General features: G+C 40.5%; 1 protein-coding gene and 1 long non-coding RNA gene across 4 annotated transcripts in view; one reads left to right on the forward strand and one right to left on the reverse strand.

The window, feature by feature from the left end:
- The window catches only part of LOC112545733 (uncharacterized), a 90,963-nt gene extending 86,517 nt beyond the window's left edge, over positions 1-4,446 (forward strand). The window contains exon 4 of the long non-coding RNA XR_012898855.2: positions 3,727-4,446. This is a non-coding gene — a long non-coding RNA (uncharacterized LOC112545733). The remainder of the gene's footprint in view (positions 1-3,726) is intronic.
- FRMPD4 (FERM and PDZ domain containing 4) overlaps positions 1-26,989 on the reverse strand; it is a 440,511-nt gene that overhangs the window by 24,961 nt on the left and 388,561 nt on the right. For all 3 annotated transcript variants that reach the window (XM_075914867.2, XM_025184488.3, XM_075914868.2), the window contains 4 exons: positions 17,935-17,980; positions 7,600-7,704; positions 5,082-5,189; positions 757-888 (listed from right to left, as the gene is read on the reverse strand). In XM_075914867.2, coding sequence (XP_075770982.1) covers positions 757-888; positions 5,082-5,189; positions 7,600-7,704; positions 17,935-17,980 — 391 coding nt within the window. The remainder of the gene's footprint in view (positions 1-756; positions 889-5,081; positions 5,190-7,599; positions 7,705-17,934; positions 17,981-26,989) is intronic.

The raw sequence follows: 26,989 nt of genomic DNA on the forward strand, positions 1-26,989 counted from the left end.
AAATGTATATACTTTCATAACGAGCTATCAAAGCATCAAAATAGGATGCCTAGATAAAAAACAAATCCTAGACAAACTGGCACTCTAGGAGAGTCATACTATCATAACCAATAATAATATGTAGAAGCTGGTAGTGCTTCAATCAGTGCTTCTTAATTCTTGTGTTGTGAGCAAGAAACCAGAAGTCATTCTTCCACTCTGCTCTGCACGGATTAGGCCTCAGTTGGAGAAATTGGAAAAGGTCTAGAGAAGAGCAACAAAAATGATTCAAGGTCTAGAAAACATGACCTATGAGGGAAGACTGAAAAAACTGGGTTTGTTTAGTTTAGAAAAAAAAAAAGACTGAGGGGGGACATGGTAGCACTTTTCAAGTATCTAGAAGGATGTTAACAAGGAGGAGGAAGAAAAATTGTTCTCTTTGGCCTCTGATGATAGGACAAGAAGCAATGGGCTTAAATTGCAGCAAGGGAGGATTAGGTTCAATATTAGGAAGACCTTCTCAACTGCCAGGGTGGTTAAGCACTAGAATAAATTGCCTAGGGAGGTTGTGCAGTCTCCATCACTGGAGATATGCAAGAGCAGGTTGGACAGTCATCTGTCGGGGATGACCTAGACAGTGCTTGGTCCTGCTGTGAGGACTTGATGATCTCTTGAGGTCCCTTCCAGTTCTATGATTCTATAAGTAATTAGAGGGATGAATAATGTATAGATTATCTAATATAATTAATATCTACTTGCATGTATGATTACACAGACCTGAGCAAGAGTCTCTTGTTCATGTAGCAAGAGAAGTTTGGTTCCAGCTCCTTCAATCCTCTGCTCCAGCATCAGCGAAAAGTGTTCAATACACTTGATGGAAAGCTTTTCTTGGAGTGTTAAGATGACATCCTAATTAAGAGAAGATTTAATGAAATGTGATTAAAATCATGAAAGGCTTTGGGCCTGATTTTCCATCACCTTGTAGATTGTGTAGCATAAAATGGAAGTTAAACACTCCAAGTCAGACTGGCTGTGTTTTATTTTCACTTTGCATGCCTGTGAACAAGGATACAAGATACAAACAACAAATATCATTTATGTTTAGGCTTCTCTAAAACATTGGGACCAGATTTTTTGTGTCTAACCCCAAAACTTTGGGACTAGATTTTTAGAACTATGTATGAAAAATGTGTGTTGTATATAGAATCACTATAATGGAGGGTCTTGGTACCAACTGAACACAAACTTCTAAAACAATATACTGCAGATATGTCTACAAATAGGCAATATCTCCCTCCAAAAGAGAAAACATAAACCGCTCCAACATGTCAAAGTGGAAACAGCAATGTCACAGGGTGAGATTGGACACAACTCTCACTGATTTCAATAGATGAGAATGGATTTATTCCTATAGTGAAGGGTTTTTAAAAAATGTGCAGTCAAATCTCTTGTTAAAAGACATTAACATCTCTGCATTGTGGAGCCATATTTACATATTTTAATATGATCAAAATAAAGTCCAGAATAATGACATGTCTCTTTAACAACACCCCCAGACTCGGGTTTTTGTTTTCATTATAAAAGCGAGGTGGACGGAGATTCTAGCAAAACTCTTCACATCAACATAAATCTTAAAGTAAGGGTGATCATTTCAACTGTAATTGTTTCTAAAATTACAATTGTATATTAAATTGTCTAAATGCTATCTTTATTTCACCCAAACCTGTTCAACTATCCCTAATTACCACTTTACTTTCTATGTAGATCTATTAAGCATATCTAGATCATTAACATTGTACAACAATTATTTTTGTTTTGGTAAGTACAATGACAGAGAGGAATACATAATAAAATCATCACTGAAAATGCAGATTCACTATATAATGGTGAAATGATTAAAGCATTTACATCCATCCCAATGGCTGTTAGACATAAATCAGGGCAGATGGATAGGATTTACTAAAGAGAGCATATGATGAATAACAATCCAAGTACAGATTGAACCTCTAAAATCCAGGACACTTTGGTCTGAAAACATGCATGGTCCTGTTAGACTACGGATATTGCTGGACCAGAGAGCCCTGGCTGGCCAGGTTCAGAAGCACAGCCCAGGCCAGGCTGGCAGTGGGTAGTGCAGCCCGGTTCAGACTGGCATGGTGGGGAGCTGGAATCAGTGGGGCCAGCTCAGGTTGGTGGCAGCATGGCTGGTGCCTGGCCAGAGCTGGCAGCAGTGAGGCAGGCGGCGGGGAGTGCAGCCCTGGCTGGGAGCAGAGCTTGCAGCTGGGTAGGTAGCCTGGACCTCCCCTGGTCCAGAAAAACTTGGTGATTCAGGATCACTCAGGTCCCTAGGGTGCTAGATCAGGTAGGTCCGACCTATCCTTTAACATAAATTAGATCAAAAGTTGATTAAGCAGATTAATAGGTTAATTAACCATTTTCATGGAATTATAACATAGTGGTGCAAGGGTAGTGTGTGTGTGTGTCAGTGATTGAATAGGAGTCCCTAAACCTTAAAAAAATTAGCCGTGTCATTAATCAGTTGCAAGCTATCAAACTAAATAAAATAAGTTAATATCATTACAAGTTGGACCTCCCTGGGGACCTCACCGGTCTCAAAGGAGGGAATTTGCCAGACCAAAATGATTAGAGGGCTGGAACATATGACTTATGAGGAGAGGCTGAGGGACTTGGGTCTGTTTAGTCTGCAGAAGCGAAGAGTGAGGGGGGATTTGATAGCAGCCTTCAACTTCCTGAAGGGAGGTTCCAAAGAGGATGGAGAGAGGCTGTTCTCAGTAGTGACAGATGGCAGAACAAGGAGCAATGGTCTCAAGTTGTGGTGGGAGAGGTCCAGGTTGGATATTAGGAAAAACTATTTCACTAGGAGGGTGGTGAAGCACTGGAATGGGTTACCTAGGGAAGTAGTAGAGTCTTCATCCCTAGAGGTGTTTAAGTCTTGGCTTGACAAAGCCCTGGCCGGGTTGATTTAGTTGGAATTGATCCTGCCTAGAGCAGGGGGCTGGACTTGATGACCTTCTGAGGTCTCTTCCAGTTCTATGGTTCTAATGATTCTAATGGAGGTCAGCCCTTCTGCCAGACTCCCCTGCCCCTGGGGGACACGGCTCCTAGCTCCACAGCCAGTCCCGGGGCTGCTGGGGTTCACTGCCCCAAGGCTGCCAGACCCCACAGCCTTGAGGCCACTGGAGCTCAGCTGCTTCGGGTTTCCAGAGCACAGCTGCTTCTAGCCAGTGGAGCTCCTCCTCTCCAGAGTGTGGGGGCTCAGCTGTTCTGGGGCTTCTGGAGAGCCACAGCCGACCCCAGGGCCGCCGGCACTCTGCAGCCCCAAGGCTTCCCCAGGGTGCCAGGATTCTACTATCCGGAGCTAAGGCTCTCTGGTCCAGAGAGATTCAGAGAGAGCCAATCTGTACTATATTGACTTAGAGGGAATCTAAGACCTACCCATTCCATCTACTCATATTGACACTTCTAATTTGTGCTCAAAAACAAACAATATAACAGTAATTTGAAGAAAAGAGTTTGCTAAAGAGAAGTAATATGACACGGTGACATGTGCTGTTTACTGATTGCTATTCTGAATATGCCAATAAAAGGTGCATGCATCCAATTATTAAAATCAGCCCACATTTTTTCTTTAATCTGTATAGGACCTGATATTTAATTGCTAACCAATTCTTTCAGCTCCTAGTACATTACAATCAACTAATCAAAAGTTCCCTGCCTTTATTTCAGTACAAATACGTCTTTACCACTACAGCTGAAGAAAACCAAGGTCAAACTGACTGAACATCATGAAATAATCACTATGAGAATCATGTTGATAGAATAAAATAGGAAAAATTTGAACAAACAGTTGGGATAGAAAACATCAGGTGCTGAAATAGAAAAGAAGAAATTCCTCAAGCTACCCTTGATCTACTTATATGATCCACATCACCATAGTGCTTCACCTGTGATTCTGACAAAGAGAACTCATCCTACGAGAGCTTTCACGAGCACTGGTTTTAGGCTGTAGAAGGAATTTCCACAGGAACTAAGGACCCTCACAAACCTCACCCCTTCCACTAGAACTGCAAAGTGCATTTCTTCAACTTTGCTTTCTCTAACATAAACATGTAGCAGCATGTGTGAATAACATCACCAGACAAAACCACTGCACCCAGGAGGGAACAAACACATGACAGCTGTTCCTCATTCCACGAGGAATACCACTTAATTCGATTTAGGGCTTTATTCCGGAATCCTGTTTCACTGCTGCGGCAGTTACTTCGGGCTAGTCAATTTCTAAAATGGCGACCGGCCAGGAATATGCAAATCAAACACAGAATATTTAAATCCCGGGCTTGATTTGCAATTCTGGTTGCCCTCATTAGCTTCTCTAGATCGATCTAGGGGGCTACTGTAGACGTATCCTGTGTGATTTAGCCTCTTTATGAAAAACGTTGAAGAAAAAGAGACAATACACCAATATCCTGTCCTGATTTCACTAGACTACAGGCTAGATGATACTCAATTTATCTTAATCTTCTAACCTTTTGACTTTGCTGACAAATCATGCTGTCATCTGGCAGACTATCAAACCTTAGCAATGTCCATGCATATTTTAATTTTACTGCAGTCACATTAAAATTATCAACTCTATTTTTGCGTCACTGATAAAACATTGTGTGTTTATTGGCAGAAAAACAGAGCAGAAACTTTTTACAGGCAGTCCTCAAATTTATGACATTTGAATTACAATGAATGGCACTTACGAAGTTTATAAATTGACATACTGTTTCAACTTCTGATGTCAGTTTTAACTTTGTGATACTCAATTTGTAATGGAGCAGATTCTAGTTCCATGTTATGACATTTCGACTTATGACACAATTTTCAGGAACCAACTGTGTTGTAAATTCAAGGAGTGCCTGTATGTCTTTACTGCTCACATATATGAAGCCAGCTATGAAGGAACACAACGATTCAGGCTCATGTGTGAATTCTGGGCTTAGTGGAGTTTTTGCTTTTTTATTACAGAGCCCTTACAGAATGTTTTGATGGCAGTCTAGGCAGCATATGTTACGAGGCTTGGTGTATTAGCCTACCTTTATTGAAGTACTGCAGTCAAAACGGAAGGATTTGGTTTGCCCATTTTCAAGGTATACCTTCAATACATTTGGCATGAAGAGAAGTGAATTGTCCTTAACAGTTTCCTGTTAAACAGATTAGTGAATTAGATTACAACCCCAGTTTACATGCACAAGAAGAGCCTACATTTTATTTTATAGGGAAGAACAGCACACAACAAGGAAAGCTGGTGACATATGAAAATGGGTCTGTTGGATCAAACCCAAAGCAGAATTAGCAATGCCACCTCTCAGGAGACTCCAGAGATATGCAGTATCAGACAGACACACCAGTTGTTAGACTGCATGTCCACTGTGCTGAAACTATGATCCTGTAATTGATAAATCTGATTACAATTTGCAAAAAACAATTATCATAATGAAAGTTCTGTCCTCATTTACAGAAGAAATCTGTATTTCATGTGGAAATGATTCAGTTAGTTGTTTTCAAGTGATAAAAATGCAGCACAAAATCCCTGGAAATTTACCAATGTTAACTGTCCTTTTGCACCCTGCTTTTTTTTCCTACAATAACACTCTACAAGGAAGTGTGATTTATGCAGATACAGTTGGAAAATACCTATTTGGGGATTATTTATCACATCACTGTAAAGTTACATTGTGTAACAGGCTGATCTTTCAAGATGTTAAATTAAACTCCTATGGTTCAATTGATCCTTGCTGTACTTTCCCTGACATCCCTAAAGATGCACCAGGGATATAATCGGTCAATATTCTTTTCTGGAACATGCAGCAGAAAGGACTGGTGCCAAACAGTAGAGTATGAATCCAGATCTGGATTCTGATCTAGAATTGAATTAATTAATGATTTTTTAGTTCAGGAAAAAATGGCTAATTTCAAACAAAAACGGATTTGTTTAATTTCTTCCTCACTGAAACAAAAACATTTCATTTGGGATGACTGAAAATTATGAATGTTGTTTGAGACAATATTTTCAAAATGAACTGTCAAGTCAAAGCAATACTTAATTTCAAAATGTCAATTCAAAATGAGATTTTGTTCAGAATATGCTGATTCAAAACAAAATGTCAAAAAGTTAATTTAGGTAATGTAGAAACAAAATATTTCAACTTCAAAATCTTCTCCTCCCTCTTCCCCCCCGTTTATTTGAGAAAAACTATTCATGAGCTGGTAAAAATTTTTAGTTGTCTTGAAACTGCAATTTTTTGGGGGCAAATTTACTAGTCAACTGAAAAATTTTGCCCAGCTTTATTCTGAGCACCTATATTTTATGCAGTTTGGATGTGGAGTTTTTGTACATGCTCCTTCAAAGTCTTTTTTCACCAGCAAGTGGCACATATGCCTGTAAAGCCAATTCAGAAACCTAACACCTCAAACCTATTGTTCAAAATAGTATTTCCTAAGTCAAGGTAAAGAAAGAAATTTTTAGAAACTATAAGTCAGATACATTTAAAAGAATACAATTATTTTGAAGAATCTGGCCATATTTACTTGAACTGTATGAATAAAAGTTGATATTACATGTTATTGCTATGACTCTTTGAATATAATGTTTTTTTTCTCTTTATTGTACCCTGTGCAACTTACATATTAAAACTGAAACAAATAAGTTTTTAAAATTAAAAATGAAACCCAGAAATATGTCTTTGACTAAAGAATGCTAATTTACAGATTATGTTACAGCATCCCTAGTGTGGTAGAGTCAGAATGCTGAGTACTCTCATGTGTTACTGGCAAAGAAGTACATGTATTTGCATTCACACACAATAATGTATACTGTTAGTCTCTACTGTGACACTCAGGGAAGGGGATTGTAATGTTAAGGACTGATTCATGGGGAAGGGGGAAACAGAAGGTGATTATTTTCAAAGTGAAATTGCTGATTAACAAAATGTAAATTACGAGTTTGCTCTATGTTACCTAAAGAACTCAGAAGAAGAAATAAATGAATTACCATCTTCTGGCAATTTATAAAACAAGCAATCAAACCAGGAAGGAGTTCATCTTTAAAAACCTGAGTCTTTGGAAGGAGGCCTGACTTTGCCTATGGGCAGGTTAGGGAAAGAAAGTCTCAAAGTAGATCAACTGAATTTTAAAGCGGTCTTTATGTTAGTGTTAATTTGTTTTCCTGACATACTACTTCACTGGAGTTTCCCAAAGGTGATTTTCAGTTACAAAATTGCCATTAAAACAATAATGAAAATCCCACCAACTCTACAGAAGAAAAACATCCTATACTAAATTAAGGGTACGTCTAGACTATGAGCCATATGAACTGGAAATTTAAATTTTATATTTACAAAAGCCAAAGATTATTGATGTGCTCTAAGGCTTATTAATGGGCTTTAATTTATTTAGATACTTAGAAATGTGCCTCTCCACAACTTCTACTATATTTTCTACAACAGTACCAAAATTGTGTGGACTGTGGATTTTTCTCTCTTTAGAATTTTAGAGTGCCATTGACCTAAATTGTCTCATTCCTCCTTCAAATTAAAATGGCTTGGTACTCACCGAAACCTGGCCATTAATAATGACTTCTTCAGAGAAGCGCACTTTGACGGGGTTGGATTTCAATCTTGCCTTTTTTGCAGCACTGATAAATGCTGATTTAGGAGACTGGAAGAAATAAACAAAATATTTCACATCATTCTCAAAGCATAACTTCTCCTTCAGTGACCTGTACTCTTCATTTTCTCGTCTTTGTGGTATTCCAGGTATATGACAGTATGCTTTGTGCATTGGTAACTGAATAATGGAAATTAAAGAAAATCATGGTATAAATGGAGGTATGGAAAAATTAGGCAACTACAGATACATGTAGTGAAAGGTCACAGCTTATTCAACATCCAGACTGAAGCAACATGAAGTGTTCACACAGTCACTGAGAACTCCTCATAGGGCTTTTTTATTGATTGCTGCCAACCACACTTGTTTGCATGAGCGAGCTCTGCTCAGTGACCAGTCAGTGACCCTTCTTTCAAACACCAAATGGAAAACTTTTGTACTGTTTCATGCTTCACTGTACAGACATACACATAGAGACTTTGAAAAGTTTGCAATCACAGTAGCATCATTATAGGACTTTATTTCCACTTACAGACCAGCACAACTATAAAGAATTTGCATGTTAGCAGCCTCTATTCCACATACATTATGTGGAGGACTTTATGAGGGGACTGGACTCAATGACCTCTCAAGGTCCCTTCCAGTTCTAGCGTTCTATGATTCTATGACTTGGCAGTGATGCCCCAGAAGCTATCATGACTCCATGCCTAAGATTCTTGCCACCACTGCCATGGTTAAAAGGCATGCTCTTTTACCATTTAGGAGGAGTTCTTGAACAAATGGACTCACAGATGGACAAACAGACTTTTCTAATATGCTTTACACACCTTTTAGACATTTCAAGTGTACCCTGTTGGGGATAGTTTTTGCTACATCCTGCACTCTTCTTTGGATGGAACCAACCAGTTCTTCCATTCCCATATATATACACACACATACACACACACACACACAAACAGACATTTCTTATATATAATACCAGTATTTCCTTCATTCTCCCACTTTTGGAAACCCGTACATAATTTATCACTGATCATAATTCAGGAATCCTCTAGTCTATTTTTGTCTACTGCACTCCCCACCAATTTCAAGCATGGCCAAATGTTCAGTCCTTAATTAACAAACATTCTCTTTGCATATTAGGAGTTTTGGCTGAGCTATGACTGGATGATTTGGCTTATTTTTAACCACAAATTACTTCTGCCTAAAGAACAACAACAACAACAAAAAGGTTTTCACTTTCAGCGCCAGTAGGACAGACCGTTAATTTGAGATCAATAACATGCTTAGGGCTCTTGGTGATATTTTCAAAAGCAATCAGCATTGGCCTGTTCTGTCCACCCTCTCTCCTCACTCGTGAGGTAAATGGGTGAAATCCTGGCCTTGATGAAGTCAATGGGCCTCGGATTTCACCCACTGACTTCAATAGTTGAGTTAGCCAACTGTGAACATATTTAAAAATCCCAACCCTAGTAATTGAAAAGTTGTTTTATTAGCTCTGTAGAATTTCAGGACCCAGAGGATTGGTTGGTTGGTCAGTTGGTGCGTGTGTGCGTGTGTGTGTAAGAGAAAACAATTAGTGCATACAAGGCTTAATAGTATTGGAATAAATTCTCTATTTCTACACACAAAACACAGTAATGTATAATTTCAACATTCCCTGTCACTATGCCTTGAACTGCACCCAAGAATACAAACTATGGACTTAGTTCAGTCTCCACATCCTTCTAGTCCTTGGCCTTTGTTAAGACCGATTCAATTTTTTTTTTGTGATACAGACACCTGGGTTCTAGAAACTAGACTGCCACCAGAAACTCATTTCACGCAGGCTAATGAATAGCTATTGGGGGTAATCACTACCAACTGCTGATATGACCAAATGCAAACGGTGCACTAGGGCTATGTCTACACTGGCAGCTTCTTGAGCAAGAACTGTTTTGCGGAAGAGTTCTTGCGCAAAAAGTCTTCCACAAGAACTCGTCTACACTGGCATGTGCTTTTGTGCAAGAACATCCATGGCAGTGTGGATGCTCCCTTGCGCAAGAAAGCGCTGATGGCCATTTTAACCATAAGGGCTTCTTGCGCAAGAAATTCATGTTGCCTGTCTACACTGCCCTCTTGTGCCGGAGGGATTATTCCTCATGGAAGAAGCCCTGTCTTACAACTCTATACTGTAAATTCACTTGCGCAAGAACACACATGCAGTGTAGACAGCAGGCAAGTTTTTGCGCAAGAATGGCTGTTCTTGCACAAGAAGCTGCCAGTGTAGCCATAGCCAGAATAAGTGGCTCTGTATTCTATTAGTAGAGTCATCCAAGTTCCTTGAATCCAAACTTGAGCCAGGAAACACAAGTGTCTCCCTTCTTCACATTCACAGATCATGCTTGTCTACTCTTTCTCTGACAGCTCTGACTGTAAGTTATATACTAGAAATGTTATATGACACGATATTCTCAGATAAGACTAATTGACCTGAGTTGCAAAAACCAGTGAAGGCTATTCAATAATACAAAAAGATCTGAAAAGATTAGAAACATTGACCCATAAAATAAAAAATGAGATTTCATTTAGAAAACTGCAAGCTAATGTACCTGGGGAAACATAATCCAAGGCACACACATTCACTGCAACAAAATACGGAAAAAAGTAATATAGACAGAAGTCTGGAAACTATAAAGACTGGGGTGGAAGGTCAAGGATCTTGAACTAGGTATCTCTTGAGGCAGAAAAGATCCATGCCTGAATAAAGATTTGACTAAGGAAGAGGACAGTTTGGGGACGGTAGCATGTTATGTTTGCTAGGGTTTGTTTGCCTATACCTCTTGTCAAAATCCATTGGTCAAAGCAAAAATTTATACAAAGGAAAACAAAACAAACATGTAAACACAGAACAAAGTAACATTTCACAGTCCACATAAGCTCTAGTGAATCATGTAGCAAAGTAAAACATCTATCAGAGTGTAACCTTCCTCTGACATGCTTTAGGGAAAAAAACATTGGCTCTGGTTGTGAACTGATTTTCTAATGGACACACTTCAGGGCTTGACAAAAGGAGCATTGCTGCTGGTGACTGTAGCAATTCAGTTTTGTTGAAATACACTTTTATCAGAAGGAGAACGAATGGTGCACTGGTCCTATTTAGTTTCTTTTGAATAATCTTTAGAGAGCTCAAGAGGGAACTAGAATGAATGCCAGGTTTCATATCCAGATCTTCAGTTAAATGAAAATATTGCATAAGTTAAGAAGTGTTAATAAAATGGGATAATCTGAAGTACAACCCCCTACTTAAAGCAAAAAATATGAGAGGAATGTGACAGTGAGTCTTTTCTTACTTTATTTTATTTATTCTGGTCTAGTGATCACAACTAGAAATAAAATCTTCAAGAGGAGAACGATTCTTTTCCCCAAGGCGAGCCCTTGTCAGCACTAGGAAGTTATTTTGAAATAATAACTCCTGTTTTCCATGAGGAATAACTCTTATTTTAAACTAGCTATTTCGAAATAGCGATAGTGTGGATGTTCCACTTATTTCAAAATAACTACTCCCCAGAGTCATTCAAAGTAATTACTCCCCAGTGCTTTCTGGGGCTCTAAGTCAAGGTAGCACATCCACATTAAGGGAGCCTACCTCAGACTAATTTTGAGACTTCCCTTTAGTGCGGACAGGCTATTTCAAACTAGTTATTTAGGGAGTTATTTCAAAATGAGTTATAATTTCCTAGTGTAGACATGCCCTAATTGTGTTAGTTCTATATCAGTCTGCTGAAAATTTTTTGTTAGACCAAACTCAGCATGGTCACAAGCTATCAGATGATATGTAAATGATCAGAAGGATTTATATGCACATGTGTCTGTTTGTGTTTCCAGGGGCAATGAGCAGAAGACAACCTGGTCTTCTCAAAGATTTAGGTCCAAATGTTCAAAAGTTGCCTTGGAAATTGTCAGGGCAATTGTAGTGAATGGGCTCAGGCCCCTCTGAAAATGCACTCCGTGTTAGCCAGGGTGTGGCTTTCAAATGTCTGGAGAAAATGGAGACACCGTCCTTCCTCCAGGAGAGAGGGGAAGGGCATATCCCCCAATGGGAGTGGATGGGGCAGTACCTTCTAATTCTCCTCCCCCACTCTCTGCAGCGTGTGTGTGTCTGTATCGGGGAGAGGGAGGCTGATGCTTCTCACTCATTCCTTCCTTCCTCCAGTGTGTGGGTACTAAAACTACGGTATCCCAATAGTGAAGCCTGATCTTCCTACTTCTTCTGACAACAAATCGTGAGGGGGAAAGCTGACTGGCTCTCACATGACAAGGCAGGAGAAAGGGGGTAGTTTCTACTTGCTCTTAATGCTGGTAAATCATCAGTTTGCTCTGATCCTACCCTGCCCTCACCTACCTATAATGGGCTTTACAAACCTCAGGATGAAGAAAGGCAGAAGGGACAGGAGACTCTTTCCTGCTGACAGGCAATCCAAAGCAGCTGCCAAAACTGCCAATTGAAGCACATACCCAGAGCACAGACCAGTACAGAAAACAAGCCCAGCTATAAATGAAGGCGAACAGAGGGAGAGACAGGCAGAAAGGTGTGAGATAGCTAAGGGGTCACAGCACTGCCTCAAGCTATCTCTGAGAAACTAACATGGAAACAAAGTAAGTTGAAGGATGAAAAGACTCAATTTAGATTCAGAGTTTATGGACTGGTCTCATGGAAGATATCAGCTAGGAGAGATCACAAGGGAGATGGCACCAAGAGTAGGTGTCATCTCCCTAGAGCTATGATGCTGGGGTCTAGATTGGCTGACAAGTTTTGTCTGGAGGCTGTACTGCCTGTACAGTACTTGTTACATTTTTGACACATGAATTTCAATGATATAGTAGCTATCCTATTCCTGGTATTTGTTAACTCTTTGGGATTTTAAAAACAATTCTGTGTATCCGAGTCAACCAATGATATTTCGCTACTTTTAATGCTGTTATTGGCCATGCCAATGACAATGATAAATCTTCAAATTATCAGACATGCTAGTTTATTGAAATGACCCCAGATGATTTGACTGAAACCAAGTATTTGATCCAAATTTAGTGGAATGTTATGACATATCACCTGGCCTCCTACCGGGCCTATTCATCTCTGTATCTACACTACTGTTCTGATGAGCTCCTGCAGTTATACCTCCTTTGAGCACTTAGGCTACGTCTAGACTACAGGCTTCTTTCGGAAGAAGATTTTTCCAGAAGAGATCTTCTGGAAAAACTTCTTCCGAAATTGAGCATCCACACTGCAAATGTGCATCGAAAAAGTGATCTGCTTTTTCAAAAGAGAGCGTCCAGACTGAATGGATGCTCTCTTGCACGTAAGCTGTGATTATTATGGACAAAATGGACACCAGGGCACCTGTGCTTTTTCCTCTTCTTCCGGAAGAACTCCCTCTTCTCTGTTCACAAATGCTTTTTTGCGCAAGAGCTCTTTCTCAAAAAGGCTTCTTCCTCGTAGAATTGCAGTGTGGACGTTCCTCAAATTTTGTTGGAAAAATGGCCATTTTTCCAACAAAACTCTGTAGTGTAGACATATCCTTAGGTATCTTCTACTCCCCTGACTCTCATGCGTGGAGCTCTATTTCTTACTCAACAACCAACAGGCATATAGTAGAAAGTGTATCTGTGGTGGATGGGAGGCGGGGGGCATGCAGCACTACACTCAGCTCTTCAGAGCAACTTCTCAGGAAGGACTATTAGGCCCCATGATTGAAAGTTATCATCGGCCCATCCAGATCTAGCTAACAGGTGTAAAGAAGAACATGTGAGGAGGAATAAAGAGAGAATTAGAGGAGGATAAGGGGTAGGAGGGAAAGGAAAACTAGGGACAGAGGAGGTTGGAAAATGAGAGTTGGAAACTGAGAGTAAAAGATAAGACAAAATGTGTTGGAAAGAGAGGACCAGAGAAAGTAAGTTTGAGGCATTCTTCCATTTTGCTGGCTAGGGGAAAGGTAATTCCTGAGTCAGTCCTATTTGGTGCACAGAATCTGGTGAATGCAGCTAAATCACTCAGAAATTATGATCATAATGTAATTCAATTTAACATCTTTGCAGAGGGAAAAATGCCAAAGAAATTGTCTATAGTACCATTTAACTTCAAAAAGAGGAACTATGTAAAAAATTAGAAAGCTTATTAAACAGAAACTAAAAGGAACAGTCACAAGCGAGAAATGCCTGCAAATTTCATGGAGACTATCTAAAGACACCATAAGAGAGGTTCAAAACTAAATGTATACTCAAAATAAATGTAAAAATAAAAACAGTAAGAGGAACAAAAGAATGTTATCATGTCTAAACAGCAGAATAAAAGAGGTGGTTAGAGGCAAAAAGGCATCCTTTAGAAAATGGAAGTTAAATCCTACTGAGGAAATCAGAAAGGAGCATAAATTCTGGTAAGTTAGGTGAACAAATTTAACAAGGTAGAACAAATAAGAAGCTGAAGAACTCTCTCAAGTCATAAAAACTACAGCAATGCTTTTAAGCAGATGTAGGAAGCCTGTCAAACAGTCTGGACAATAGAGGTGCTAAAGGAACATTCAAAGATGACAAAACCATTGTGGAGAATATAAATTAATGCTTTGCATAGGTCTTCACTGCAGAGGATGAAAGTGAGATCCCCACATCTGAACCAATTTTCTAAAATGACAAATATGATGAAGTGTCCTAAACTGAAGTGTCAATGAGGGAGATTTTAACCAAATTGATAAACAACAGTAAATCTTGACCATTTTCCAACCAGTTTTACTCAGAAAGAATGGCCACACTAATGTTGCAGTACCCCAGCACCTCTATTGAGCAGGTGACTAGTACAGTAGACTTCCGATAATCCGGCACCCTGGGGACCCAGGTGGTGCCGGATTATCAGAAATGCCGGACTATCAGGAGGCACTCTGGCAGGGGTGGGTCTCGTCGGAGGGGAAGCAGGGGAGGGGGTGGGGGTGTGCCAAACCCTCCCTCCTGCTGCAGGGAGGCAAAGCCTGCAAGTGGAGGAAGGGGAGAGGCGGCGAGAGGCAGGCAGCCGCATTCAGGACGTTCTAATCAGTTACACTTACTCCGGCTGGATCCACAGCCGACAGGCTGTCAATCTACCTTTCCCCTCTACTGCCTGGAGGGGGGGGGGGCAGGGGAAGGTAGGGGTCGGCGGGGGAGGGGACGGGGGTGTGCCAAACCCTCCCTCCTGCTGCAGGGAGGCAAAGCCTGCGAGTGGTGGAAGGGGAGAGGCGTCGAGAGGATCTTTTGATCCTGGACTATCAGTCTACTGGTAAAAGCAGCAGGGACAGGGAGGGGAGATGATCTCTTGTGAGTTTCAGCAGCAGCCTGTCACCTGCGGATCTACCCCTTCCCACCGCCCCCCCCCCCCACCTCCAGGCAGTAGAGAGGAAAGGTAGATTGACAGCCTGTCGGCTGTGGATCCAGCTGGAGTAAGTGTAACTGATTAGAACGTCCTGAATGCGGCTGTCTGCCTCTCGCTGCCTCTCCCCTTCCGCTGCTCGCAGGCTTTGCCTCCCTGCAGCAGGAGGGAGGGTTTGGCACACCCCCGCCCCCTTCCCCGCCGACCCCTACCTTCCCCTGCCCCCCCTCCTCCAGGCAACAGAGAGGAAAGGTAGATTGACAGCCTGTTGGCTGTGGATCCAGCCGCAGTTATCAATTATACTAACAACTTGAAGCAACTGCCGGAGCACTTCCGGGTTGCAGTTGGTGCCGGACCATCAGGCGTACAGGACCACTAGATGCTGGACTACCGGAGTTTTACTGTACAAAGATATCTAGCAATGAACGAACACTAGTAGACTGACCTGGTTCTGGCCCTTGCTAGCGTGCCATAGTCCCAAACAGAGTGTAGGCATTGTTTGTTGGCTATGGGGTATGGTGAGGTCCCTTAATTCCCAGTGCACAGTCTGTGGGGGTGGGGATTAATATAAACACATGCACAAATTAACTGCATATGCTATTCTTTTTTGAAGAAAACTTTGTTGTGTGTCCCACTTCTTTGCTATTTCCCTTGGGCTCTGGTCACTGTGAGCACTTGCCCTTTTCACCCACAAGATGGCTTCAGCAAACCTGAGCCATATCCAGTCTAATGGTGAGCGCTTCACAGTGAAGGAGAGGAAACTATTTGAATAGCACTGATGGTTTTCCTCCACCTTGAATTATTTTTAGTTAAGATCTCTGTATTATAGTGACTGTAGGGCAAAGAAGGCACCTTGGGATAGGCCTACTGATTTGTGGGACCACAAGCAAAGAGCTGGGACCCCAGTCTCCTGAAAGCATGATCAGGTCATGTGAGTCACCTTCCCCTCAGGCTGATCCAGCTGCTGGAGGCAGAACTGTGCATATCCTGAGGTCACATGGGATGAAAGCCTGCTTCGTTTGCTTGTGTGCTTGAAGTTGACATTGAGATAATTTTGTTGTCATGTTCTCACAGACCATTTAGGGTGCAACTTCACATCAATGCCATGTAGCTCAGCGGAGGAGACAGCCTGATTATTCAATCAAAGGCAAAAGCACCGCAGGCCAGAAGACCGCACAGAACACCTTACTGTCAGTGTTCTGAATACAACTGCAGTACAATAGATATCCTTTGTGTCACATGACTTTAAAGCAGACTCAAATCAGTCAAACGAGGGCTGACACTGACTTATGCAAAAACGTGTGGAAGGGAATGGGTGTGTGTGCTTTATATATATACGTTGCAATAAAAAACACTAAATGTACAGTGAGCTGTATCTGTGGGACTTCTGACTACAATGAGGTAGCATGTGCAGGTTAAAACTGTATCTCAGTGTTAGTAAAATTATTTGGGTTAAAAAGAAACAAAAGAATGAAGGTAAATAGCCCTCTTGTGCCTGGCCTGCACATATGTTTAACAGGGCCAAACCTCCTGCTCACTTTGTCTTAAGTATTCTAGTGGGGACGATAGAGGGGTGCGTGTGTGCACATGCATGCACTCGCATGGCATCCTTCATGGAGTTCTTTGGGGAACCTGGCCCTTTCTTCCCTCCCTCTTTCCTGCGGGTAGCATAGTTTGTTTGAGGAATCACAGCATATGAACACCTGGACTGGATTCTCATTTGCTTGGCTGGGACCCCCCTGTGGACGGGGGCTGCTGAACCTGGTGCAAGCTGAGACTGAGGAAGCCTGGCTCAGTCTTGGCTCGCGCAAGGTCCGGGAGCTACCCCCTCTGTGGCTCTGCATTTTAAATGTATTTAAACTTCTGCATTTAAACTTCAAATGCAGAGCTGCAGCAGGAGTAGGTCCTGGACCCGGTGCAAGCCAGGACAGAGCACCTTTCCCTTATCAACGATTCGCCAGTTACCTGCCTCTTAACACCCTTAACTTTAACCCATTCACTATTACGCTAATTCTCCTTTTACAAGAGTATAAGGGAAGGGAAATCTGTCTGATTAGTCTGGATTGAAAGCTGGGCAGGGGGGAGGGAAAGAGCTTGCAGAGAAGGGAAATTCTAAAAACCTGTTATAGTAACAGACTAAATCTCAACGTACCAGTGAACTGAGATTCTAGCTCATCCATCCCCCTCCCTTTCCAGCTCAGCCTTACACTCATAAGACTCAAGTCATCCAGACCCAGAGCAAACCCCAGCTTCACTCTCCTTTCAGCCTTTGCTCCCCTAGACCCAACCTGGTCTCCTTTTTCCTTCCCATTCAGCAATGAGCCCCCACTACAAGGGAAGGCAACAGGCACTTCTGCTTCCTGCATTTTCCTGCTCTGCCTGGCTGCTTTTCTCTCAGGTTCTCCCTCCACTAAGCCACGCCCATCACGCCCGCCTCAAACAATAACAAGCCAGCATCCTCTCTGACCCTTACGGACTGAGCCAATGGAGCGGCTCAATTTTGAGCTCTGGGATTCAAGATGGCAGCCCTCATGACTACCCATTCAGTGTAGTCATTCAGTGGCTGAAGCTCTCTCATCACAACATGCAGACAGGGCTCTCCCCTCCCAACAGCTTCTCCACTTCCCTCCTGGTTCTGGCGCTGCCAGATCACCAGTCCTGAAACTCAGCCTCCTAAGTATTAGGCATCCTCCTGGAACAAATAAAAACATATCATTATTATTTAAATCACTGTTAAATTGTTCCACTGATGTATGCAGTGGTATATAGTTTTATCTTCAAAGGCACAGCCTTTAGTTCACTTATATTTTTTGTTATGCAGATAAGGTAGACACAGACAGAAAATAGGCTGACAAAAGCATATATGTTGCTAGGAAACTAATTAAAAAAATACTATAGAAACTTACCGGGTAAGGTTGAACAACAGTCAGGAGGATCGATTCTTTGCAGCTTCTGTAAGAGAAAAAACAGGCTTAAGATCCATACTTTCATATGCTAAAAGATAACAAGCTTTTCTTTCTAATGGAGAAAACTGTGATCCTTCGGCCAAGTGTTTATTGCAATCATATAGCAGAGAATTAGAGAGATGAATAATATGCCAAAGCCACAACGAATATGAAAAATGAAGTGTTTTTCAATGTAGCAAAGCAACTTGACTTGAACCTTATTATGCACTTTATGCTGGGAGATATTGGCTCCATCAAACAATTGTGTGTGGCCATGATAGTGTGCTGAACTGAGCATGGAAGAGATTTTGTTTAATCAAATCTGTTTATCATTTGCAAACTACTTATTTCTTTCTCTGGTTTAATACAACACAGTTGTTTTTCATGCTATTCAGCACCTGCAGATATGGAGACAAATTTGGCCTTAATAGTCTTCCTTTCATCTTCCTTTCCTTAATAGTCTTAATTCATCTTTGGGAATCGGGGGGAGGAGAGAAGGGAAGGAAGATTTTGAGAATCTCACAAATAAAATATTTACAACATTATCAAAGAAACATTCTTCTTTAAAAATCTTATAGCTCTTCTTTGGAGGAAAGACAGTGGAAGAAATCTAGTAAGCAGTACAAATATCTGAGCAGGTGACTTTACAGAACCACACTGAATTCCATAACAAGGTTATTAAAGCTGGAGAGGGAACCAATAGGAAATTTTGCATGTTCAGGTGAGTCTGATAACTCAAAGGACAAATAAATGCTTATGTAATTACCAAAAGAAAAAAAAACAAGTCAATACTCCATTTATTACATCATAGGATTGCTTGTTTTTTTATTTGCTAAGAAAAGGTTCGTTGACTCTTTGTTGAGATGGAGTTAATTTTCAGTAGGTTTTCTTAATTTCACATGTAATTAATTGCCTGGACAAGTGAAGTGCAACTACATGGAATCCCAGAATGGTTCAGAAGAACAAAAACAAAAATAAATCACAACTGCAGGGTTAAACACCATGTCACTAGTTCTGTACACTATTGTTCTGTACACTATCATTCTGTACTGGAAATTCACTGTATTGAAATTCCATTGAAAAAAATCAGTGGAACCATGGGAAAAGGAAATACAGAAGACAATCAAGGACTGGTAGGAAAATCAGTTTGGAATGAGGTTGGTGAAGTCAGTATTTTCTCGCAGGGTTCCAACACGGCTTAGAGAATTGGTCAACAGACTAGCCTAGCCAGCCTATTGGATTCTATTCCCATTCCAGGCACTGCACAGGTGTAACTGAGTGCACTTTGACCACACATTTTTGCAATTTTATAGTCAAAATGATACAACTTCATTAGTTCTCACATCAACTATTAAACAGGATATTGGCATTATTTCATTATAACAGTACAGCTATCCCCTTAGCAAGAGGAATTGAAAGCTTTGGTTTTATCTATTATATCCTCTGTTTCAGGCAGAAGAATAACAAAATTGAATGACAGCGAAACTTTGGAAGACTACATATGGCACATAAATTAAACATCCTTTCACAGAAAAGTCTACAAATCATTTAAGCCTAGTTAGAACCAAATAGTCGCTTGGAGGAACATTACATGAATGAATTTTTTATTTTCAGAAATCATATTCTGCATTCATGGTGCTAAATTCTATTAGTAAGATTTATTCACTCATGAAACAGTATGTATTCCTTTAATCATAGTGCTGATGCTCCAAAATAAAAATAGCAAATTTTAGAAGCGTGGAAGTTTATAGAGGGAATTAGCTTAGACATCTACTAAATTAAAGAACACCAATATTAAGAAAATCCCACTCTTTTTTATAATCAACTACTAGAACTAATAAACTTCTATCTAGTTGTGTCAAAAACCTACTTACAATTTTGGTCAATCAAAAATACTCAATAAATGCAATTTACCATATGAAATCTCATCACCACAGATACAGTGTCCACCTGATATCTACATTTATCCAATAAATCTGTGATATATTGCAGACACACAAGGAAAATATTTCAAGACCAATTAACCACTTTCCTTGCCACCAGCCCACTAATGCATCTTCCCAGGAACTTATTCTAAGATTCCAACCATTGGGCAACTTTACAGTTTTGTCATTTAAAAAATAATTTGCCGTAGAAATGTTTTCCCTCCTGAATCTTCCTTAAATTAAACTTGTCCAAGATAGGCAAGATTCAGACTGGGCCACTATCACATTTTTTATAACAAAAATGTCGCTAATCTCCATTGGGGGCAATTCCAAGCTTCCTATTAGGACCAGTACTTGAACTGGAATGACCTTTGACACTAGACCATAAACTAGGATTTTCAAGATCTATCTGCCCATTTTCAGATATTTTTATGGCTCCCTCTTTGACTTGTACAATTGGACAAATAATTTTGAGGCATCCAGCTTAATGAACAGATACACACTAAGTAGGCAGCATTACAATAAATTTCTGAAGTCCCTAAAACATTACTTAAATAGTTTGCTATAATATATAAGGCACATGCAAAATACACAATAATGGCATGGAAAGTAAATGTTTTATCACCAGTGAGATGACGTGCATTCATAAATACAACGATAATACCAGTATCTTGCTTTTATATAGCACTTTTCATCTTTCAGTCTTAAAACCCAGTCAGAGGCTCAGGGCTCCGTGCATGGGCTGATTAATCACCTGTGAAGCTGTGCTGTGGTAGAAGTAATACTGTTTGACGGTGGCACCATCAGTGGTCTATTTAGTGGGTCCTTACTAGACCTGCTAAATCGAACCTTCAGAAAATCAATCTTGCAGTGTCAATCTCCAGGTAAGCATAGACCAGGCCATAGTCTACAATAAGTTCCAATGAGAATGGGCAACTCAGTGTCTCATCTCTTTGACCTTTGCAATGTCCTGTATTATGATATTTGTACATTCCACCTATTCCTTGAAAGTGCTTAAGCTCTAAGAAGAAGAGACTATCAATGGTGTGAGAATCAAATTACAGAGCATTAAAAAAGATTAAATTAGTATTACTACATATTATCTCCCTCAGATAACGAGGCATTAACATTCCGAAGCAGTTATATTGCTTCAGATACACACACACACACACACACACACACACACACACACACACACACACACAGCTTCAACTTCATATATATTTATTTAATTCATTTATTTAGCTGGTTATATTGACTCTTTCCTCAGACTCTATGTTACCAGCACTATTAGCTACCTTTGAGATACCACCGACTTCCTGAGGAAACTACAGAACATCAGTAATCTTCTTGAAAACACCAACCTGGCCACCATAGATATAGAAGCTCTTTACACCAACATTCCACATGATGACGCATTACAGGCTGTCAGAAACACCATCCCTGATGATGACACTGCACACCTGGTTACAGAACTCTGTGACTTTTCCCTCACCCACAACTATTTCCGATTTGGGGACAATTTATACCTTCAAGTCAGCAGAACAGCTATGGGCACCCACATGACCCCACAATATACCAACATCTTAATGGCTGATCTTGAACATTTCCTCAGCTCTTGCCCAGGGAGGGATGGGATTGGATGGCCAACACCCAGGCCGCCCCCATAGAAGGAGGAATAAGGGACGTCCTGAAGTTAAGGAGGTGGGGTGGGTTCTGGCGTGGCCTAGGGGATAGGACTTTTACCTGGGGAGGGCAGGGTGGTGTCTTCTACTTATGCTCCATTGAGGACATTTTCATCATATGGACCCATGGGAAGGAGACTCAAAGAATTCCACAGGGATTTCAACAACTCCCACCCCACCATAAACCTTAGCCTGCATCAGTCCACATGAGAGATCTACTTCCTTGGCACTACAGTACAATTACACGACAGCCACATTTCCACCACCTTATACTGGAAACCTACCGACTGTTACACTTACCTACATGCCTCTAGCTTCCATCAGAACATCACTTGTCATCACCTACGTCCCACAACTTAAACCCCTCCAACGCATTATCAACTATCTACAACCTATCCTGGAAAATGACCTCTCACTCTCATAGGCTTTGAGGGACAGGCCAACAGACCACAGAGGCAGTCCCCTAACCGGAAACAAATTCTTTCCAACAACCACGCAACACACCTCCATCATACCCTTCTAGGAAACCTCTCCTGCAATCAACTCCAGTGCCAACTCTGTCCACACATCTATACAAGTGACACCATCATAGGATCTAACTACATCGGAGTCTCACTTAACTGTACATCCACCAATGTGATCTATGCCATCGATGCCAGCAATGCCCCTCTGCCATGTATATTGGCTAAACTGGATAGTCTCTACAACACAGTCACAACACAGGATTAATCAGATATCCAAAAATGTAACACACAAAAACCTGTTGGGGAACATTTTAACTTGCATGGGCCCTCATTAATGGATCTCAAAGTTACCATATTATCACAAGCTAATTACAAAAACCAGCTTGAAAGGGAAGCTGCAGAGGTTAATTTCATTTACCAGTTTGATACCTAAACAGAGCTTTAAACAAAGACCTTAACTGGATTACCCACTACATCCCACATCCTAATGACAAAAAAACCCAAACACCAGATACTTAAAGAGTACTTAGAATCCACCCTGTCAACTTCATTTAGCATGGACACTCTAACTGACATTCTTTTCTCATTTTTCTCCTTTTTCTTTTCCCTTCATCCCCTCCCTTTCTCTGCTATTTATTTGGAACCTGAACCCCTTAAACTCCATTCATCTGAAGAAGTGGGTTGTATCCACAAAAGCTCATGATACCATATACTGTTTTTGTTACTCTCTAAGATGCTTCGAGACTATTCATTATTTTTAAAGTTTTATTCTGAAGCAGGGTTAGCCATTGACTTTGTCCCTGAACTTGCAAGCGAGGAAATATTTGAATCTGAGACAGTGGCAGAGTGGGTATGGGTGGTGTCATGTGTTCAGATATGGACTGAGGAAACAGTTGGTTCTGTGCCTCCTAATCACAGAAAATACAGTATGTAAGGAAGAAGAGGGAGGGAAGGGCACAGTTTGTATTTACTCTGAAGAACTGAGAGCTAGAACTTATTTGTTATCCATTGTATTGAAAAATATGAACTCTTTTACAGCACTCAAATGCATACTAAGCATCTCACTCTGTAGAGATAAGAAGACCAAGTCCCCAGCAAGGGGTGCTAACATTGTATACAGCAATTAGATATTGCATTACATAATAGCAGGATTATTTATTTTATTTCAGTCAGGGATGCCCTTCTGTGTAGGCCCAAACTTATCTTTGAGCGATTCAGTGTGAATCGTGAGATTTTAAAATGATTGTTTGGAAATTCAATGACAACGGTGATATCACATCCTTTTCTGATATTTCTATGTTGCATCTTGCATTCTGGCTCTTTGCCATATGTCACAAAAATCTGTGTTTCATATTTGGATCTGGCTGGGCTGAGAACTATGACTGTCATACGAGACACCATACATAACACTATGTTTCCTTTTAACAGGAAATCTAATTGTGCTCATCCCATGAGTTAAAATCTAGGATCAAAAAGTAATAGGTTGGCAACAATATCAAAACATATTCAAAGCAAAATACAGCCTTCTTTAACTCCCAGGAACTAAGCTAAGAAAAGCTCTGTGATTTTGCATTTTGATGTCATTCATTATTGCGATGAGTAAGACAGCAATAATAAACAAACATTTTTTATCTGAAATCTGAGATCAATCTACTGTAGTTTCTTATGCTCCACTTATAAAGGTTTGTTTTTGTTGTAACTGTATATACATCCAAGTAAATCAATGTAATATATTCCCTAAGTTCTTCTACGAGTTATCCCTATGTAGGGAATTCAAAAGTCCAACATACAGTGAAACCTTTGTTATCCAGCACTCTGTTAACCAGAAAACTTTGTTAACCGGCATTGCCCCCAGCCACAATACTGTTACATCTTCAGGCGCACAGGCCTGGCTTGGTTTACCATGACTGGCTTAACAATTTTTTATTTAAGAAGTACTAATCATCTTTAACTCAAAATAGAAATGTGAGACCAAGTGCCTCAGACTACAAAACTACCAATATTAAAAATTTGAGTTTTACTATTATTATCCATTGGGTTTTCCTAGGTTGATGGGACTCTCAGATAACCGGGATTTTTAGATAACCAGAATGCCCTAATCCCTGAGCGTGCCAGATAACACAGGTTTTACTGTATTTGGAATTTTATAAAGTTTCCGGCTGACTATTCCCCAAGCTCAATGTGAATGTATAGGGTCTAGCAGAGGCTCCAGGACATTTCTTTGAAGATTTGTCTACACTGCAGGGTTTTCATGAAAGAAGCTTTTTGTGAAATAAATGTTCTGCAAAAACGTCTTGCACAAAAGCACGTCCATACCTCAAAAGTGCATCGCAAAAGCAATGTGCTTTTGAGCAAGAGAGCATCCATACTGCATGGACGCCCTTGCACAAGAAAGCTCTGATTGCCATTAACATAATGGTCATCAGAGCACCTGTGCTTTTTCTGATAGGCTCTTTTTTGGGCAAGAAACCCCTGTGCAGCATCCACACATGTTTTTTTTTCACAAGAGCTGTAGCGCAAAAAGGAGTTATTCCTTATGGGGAGAGGAATAACTCTACCGAAAAAAGCCCTCCGTCCTGTCGATTTACTCTATTTTTTGTTGCACAAAAACATTCTTGAGGTGTGGACGCTCCCCCAGTTTTTGTGCAAACCAGATGTTTTTGCGCAAAAACCTTGTAGCGTAGACATAGCCAAAGAGTCTCTGGAGCAGAGGACCGAACCCATGTCTCTCACTTGCCAGGTGAGTGGCCTAAGCATCAGAGTATAAAATTGTTCTCGCCCTTTTTCTGGACCAATGACTTTTTCATTATTTATCCACAATAAAATAGCTTCAATAAGACAGGCTGAGGGAGCCCGACATAGGACTTTACCATGGTCCAGGAGCTAGACACATCTGGCAGAGTGGAGGACTTTAGTGGGCACTCAGAAAGTGATCCTTCGGTTTGACTACAGCTTGAAGGAGAGCTTCTTTTTAGGACAAGAAGCAATGGGCTTAAATTGCAGCAGGGGAGGGTTAGGTTGGACATTAGGAAAAAATTGCAGGAAAATATGAGCCATTGAAGTTAGGGATGTTCAATAACTTATCTTCTAGAATTTCTAGAGGTGCTTTGTGGTGCATTTAATTATTCCGAGCAGTATTTCAATTTGAATTACAAAATATTACAAAAAAAAATCCTACAGAGAGTTAAGTCTGCTATTACAGATGTGAATATTTCTAGAAGCAGAATGAGACTGTGTGTGAAGCTGGTAGTTTTTGCAGAGTTCATATTCAAACAAATTTGACCCCTCAAATAGTTGAAATAATGGATGCTTAAAATGGCCACTGCCACAAAAAAGACACAAGCATACAATTATTACTGCACTGCAGGATCAAGTAGAAGTAGAACGAGGCTGGGAGAAAGGACACTTGGATTCTTCAATAACAACAAAAAGAATGCAGAAAATTACTGTCAAAGCAAATTGCTTTTTACATAAATATTCTCTCTTTTAATGGTCTGGCACAGTGTGAAAGCTGATCTTTAAAACTGGTACAGTCTGCAATTGGCACTAATTGGAACCCTTCTTGGCAGTCTCAGCATGGGACCAAGGAGTGAGTGTGTGTGCAGACCAAAATATTCTCTTGCTAACAGAAGTAGCTCCTTCCGATCAGGATTGAGACATGTTGACTGACAGTGAAAGGAAGCTTGTGTTGCTGCTATAAAGATTTTGGGGAGAGAGTAACCCTCATTTTCCAGGGGTGTCGGTCACTTTTACGGGCACCAATTTCTCTTTAATTTTTCCTTTATTGTCGGTCACTTTTACGGGCACCAATTTCTCTTTAATTTTTCCTTTATTGTCATTATGGTGGGGAAAGTCCTTGAAATTCCCCACATATGAAATTTCACTGATTTACTATCTATGAAATTACCACTCCTGCAAAAACCAAACCAAATACACCGCCCAAAACGCCAACTATTCATATAAGTCTCACGATATTTTGAGCTCCATTTACAAGACCAAAAGTAGCATCATAAACTATTTGGAAGCCTCAACAAGAAGCAGACTATGGCTACTCAATGGCTTAGCAATGTTAATTGAATCAAGTATTGCAACACCAGTTCTTAGTTACCCCAATGGCTTCCTGTTCATTTCCAGATACAGCTTAAAGTATTAGCATTCATATGGAAAGTCTTGTATGGACTGGGTGATGTCCTGGTTATTTATTAGATCACCTTTCTCTTCATACAGTTCTGTGACAATTATTAGTTCTAGTGCTTCGGATGGCTGATATGTTAAGTGGCGTTAAGTGGAAAGTCTTCAGCTCTGGCATAATTGTGTCCACTGATGCACCAGAACAAGCATTGCCCATTTTAACCAGTGTGTAAGCATGGGGAGCTTGATAGATGTGCATGTATATCTGGGTAGGAATAAATCTTTCATCTTTTCATAATGGCAGCATTTTCTGGCCACTTAGCATCGATATAAATGATTACACAGGTGTAAGGCAGCAGAGAACCAGGCTGCAGTGGTGTATAGCATATTTCCAATGCGGAAAATGGACCTTTTAAAAAATGGAGCACTCTTGTCTAATAATTAATTGTTCCGCTTTCTTCTTTTAATTAGCCTTTCTGCTCATTTGTTTTACAGGATCAAAAATAGATAAATTGCAACAAATCTTCATCTGGAATGCTGAGATAACTCAGCCGGGCAAAAGTTTTAAATGCTGTACACTCTCTTTTGTTAATCACCAAAGTTCCAACTGCTCTGAGGCAGAGTTAACTTTAGATGTATAATCAATAAGGTGCAGTGATAGCTGGGACAAGAGGGTTATTTACCGCATGTCTCTAAGAAGGGAATTACAAAGATACTATAAATTACTTTAAAATAGTAAGGAGGATAGTATTTAAAACAGCAATACAGAAGAGGGAGATCTACGTAAAAACGCAGCTCCCATTCCTTTGAA

Source organism: Pelodiscus sinensis, chromosome 1, assembly GCF_052426305.1.
Source record: "Pelodiscus sinensis isolate ZL-2025 chromosome 1, ASM5242630v1, whole genome shotgun sequence".
Classification (NCBI taxonomy): Eukaryota; Metazoa; Chordata; order Testudines; family Trionychidae; genus Pelodiscus; species Pelodiscus sinensis.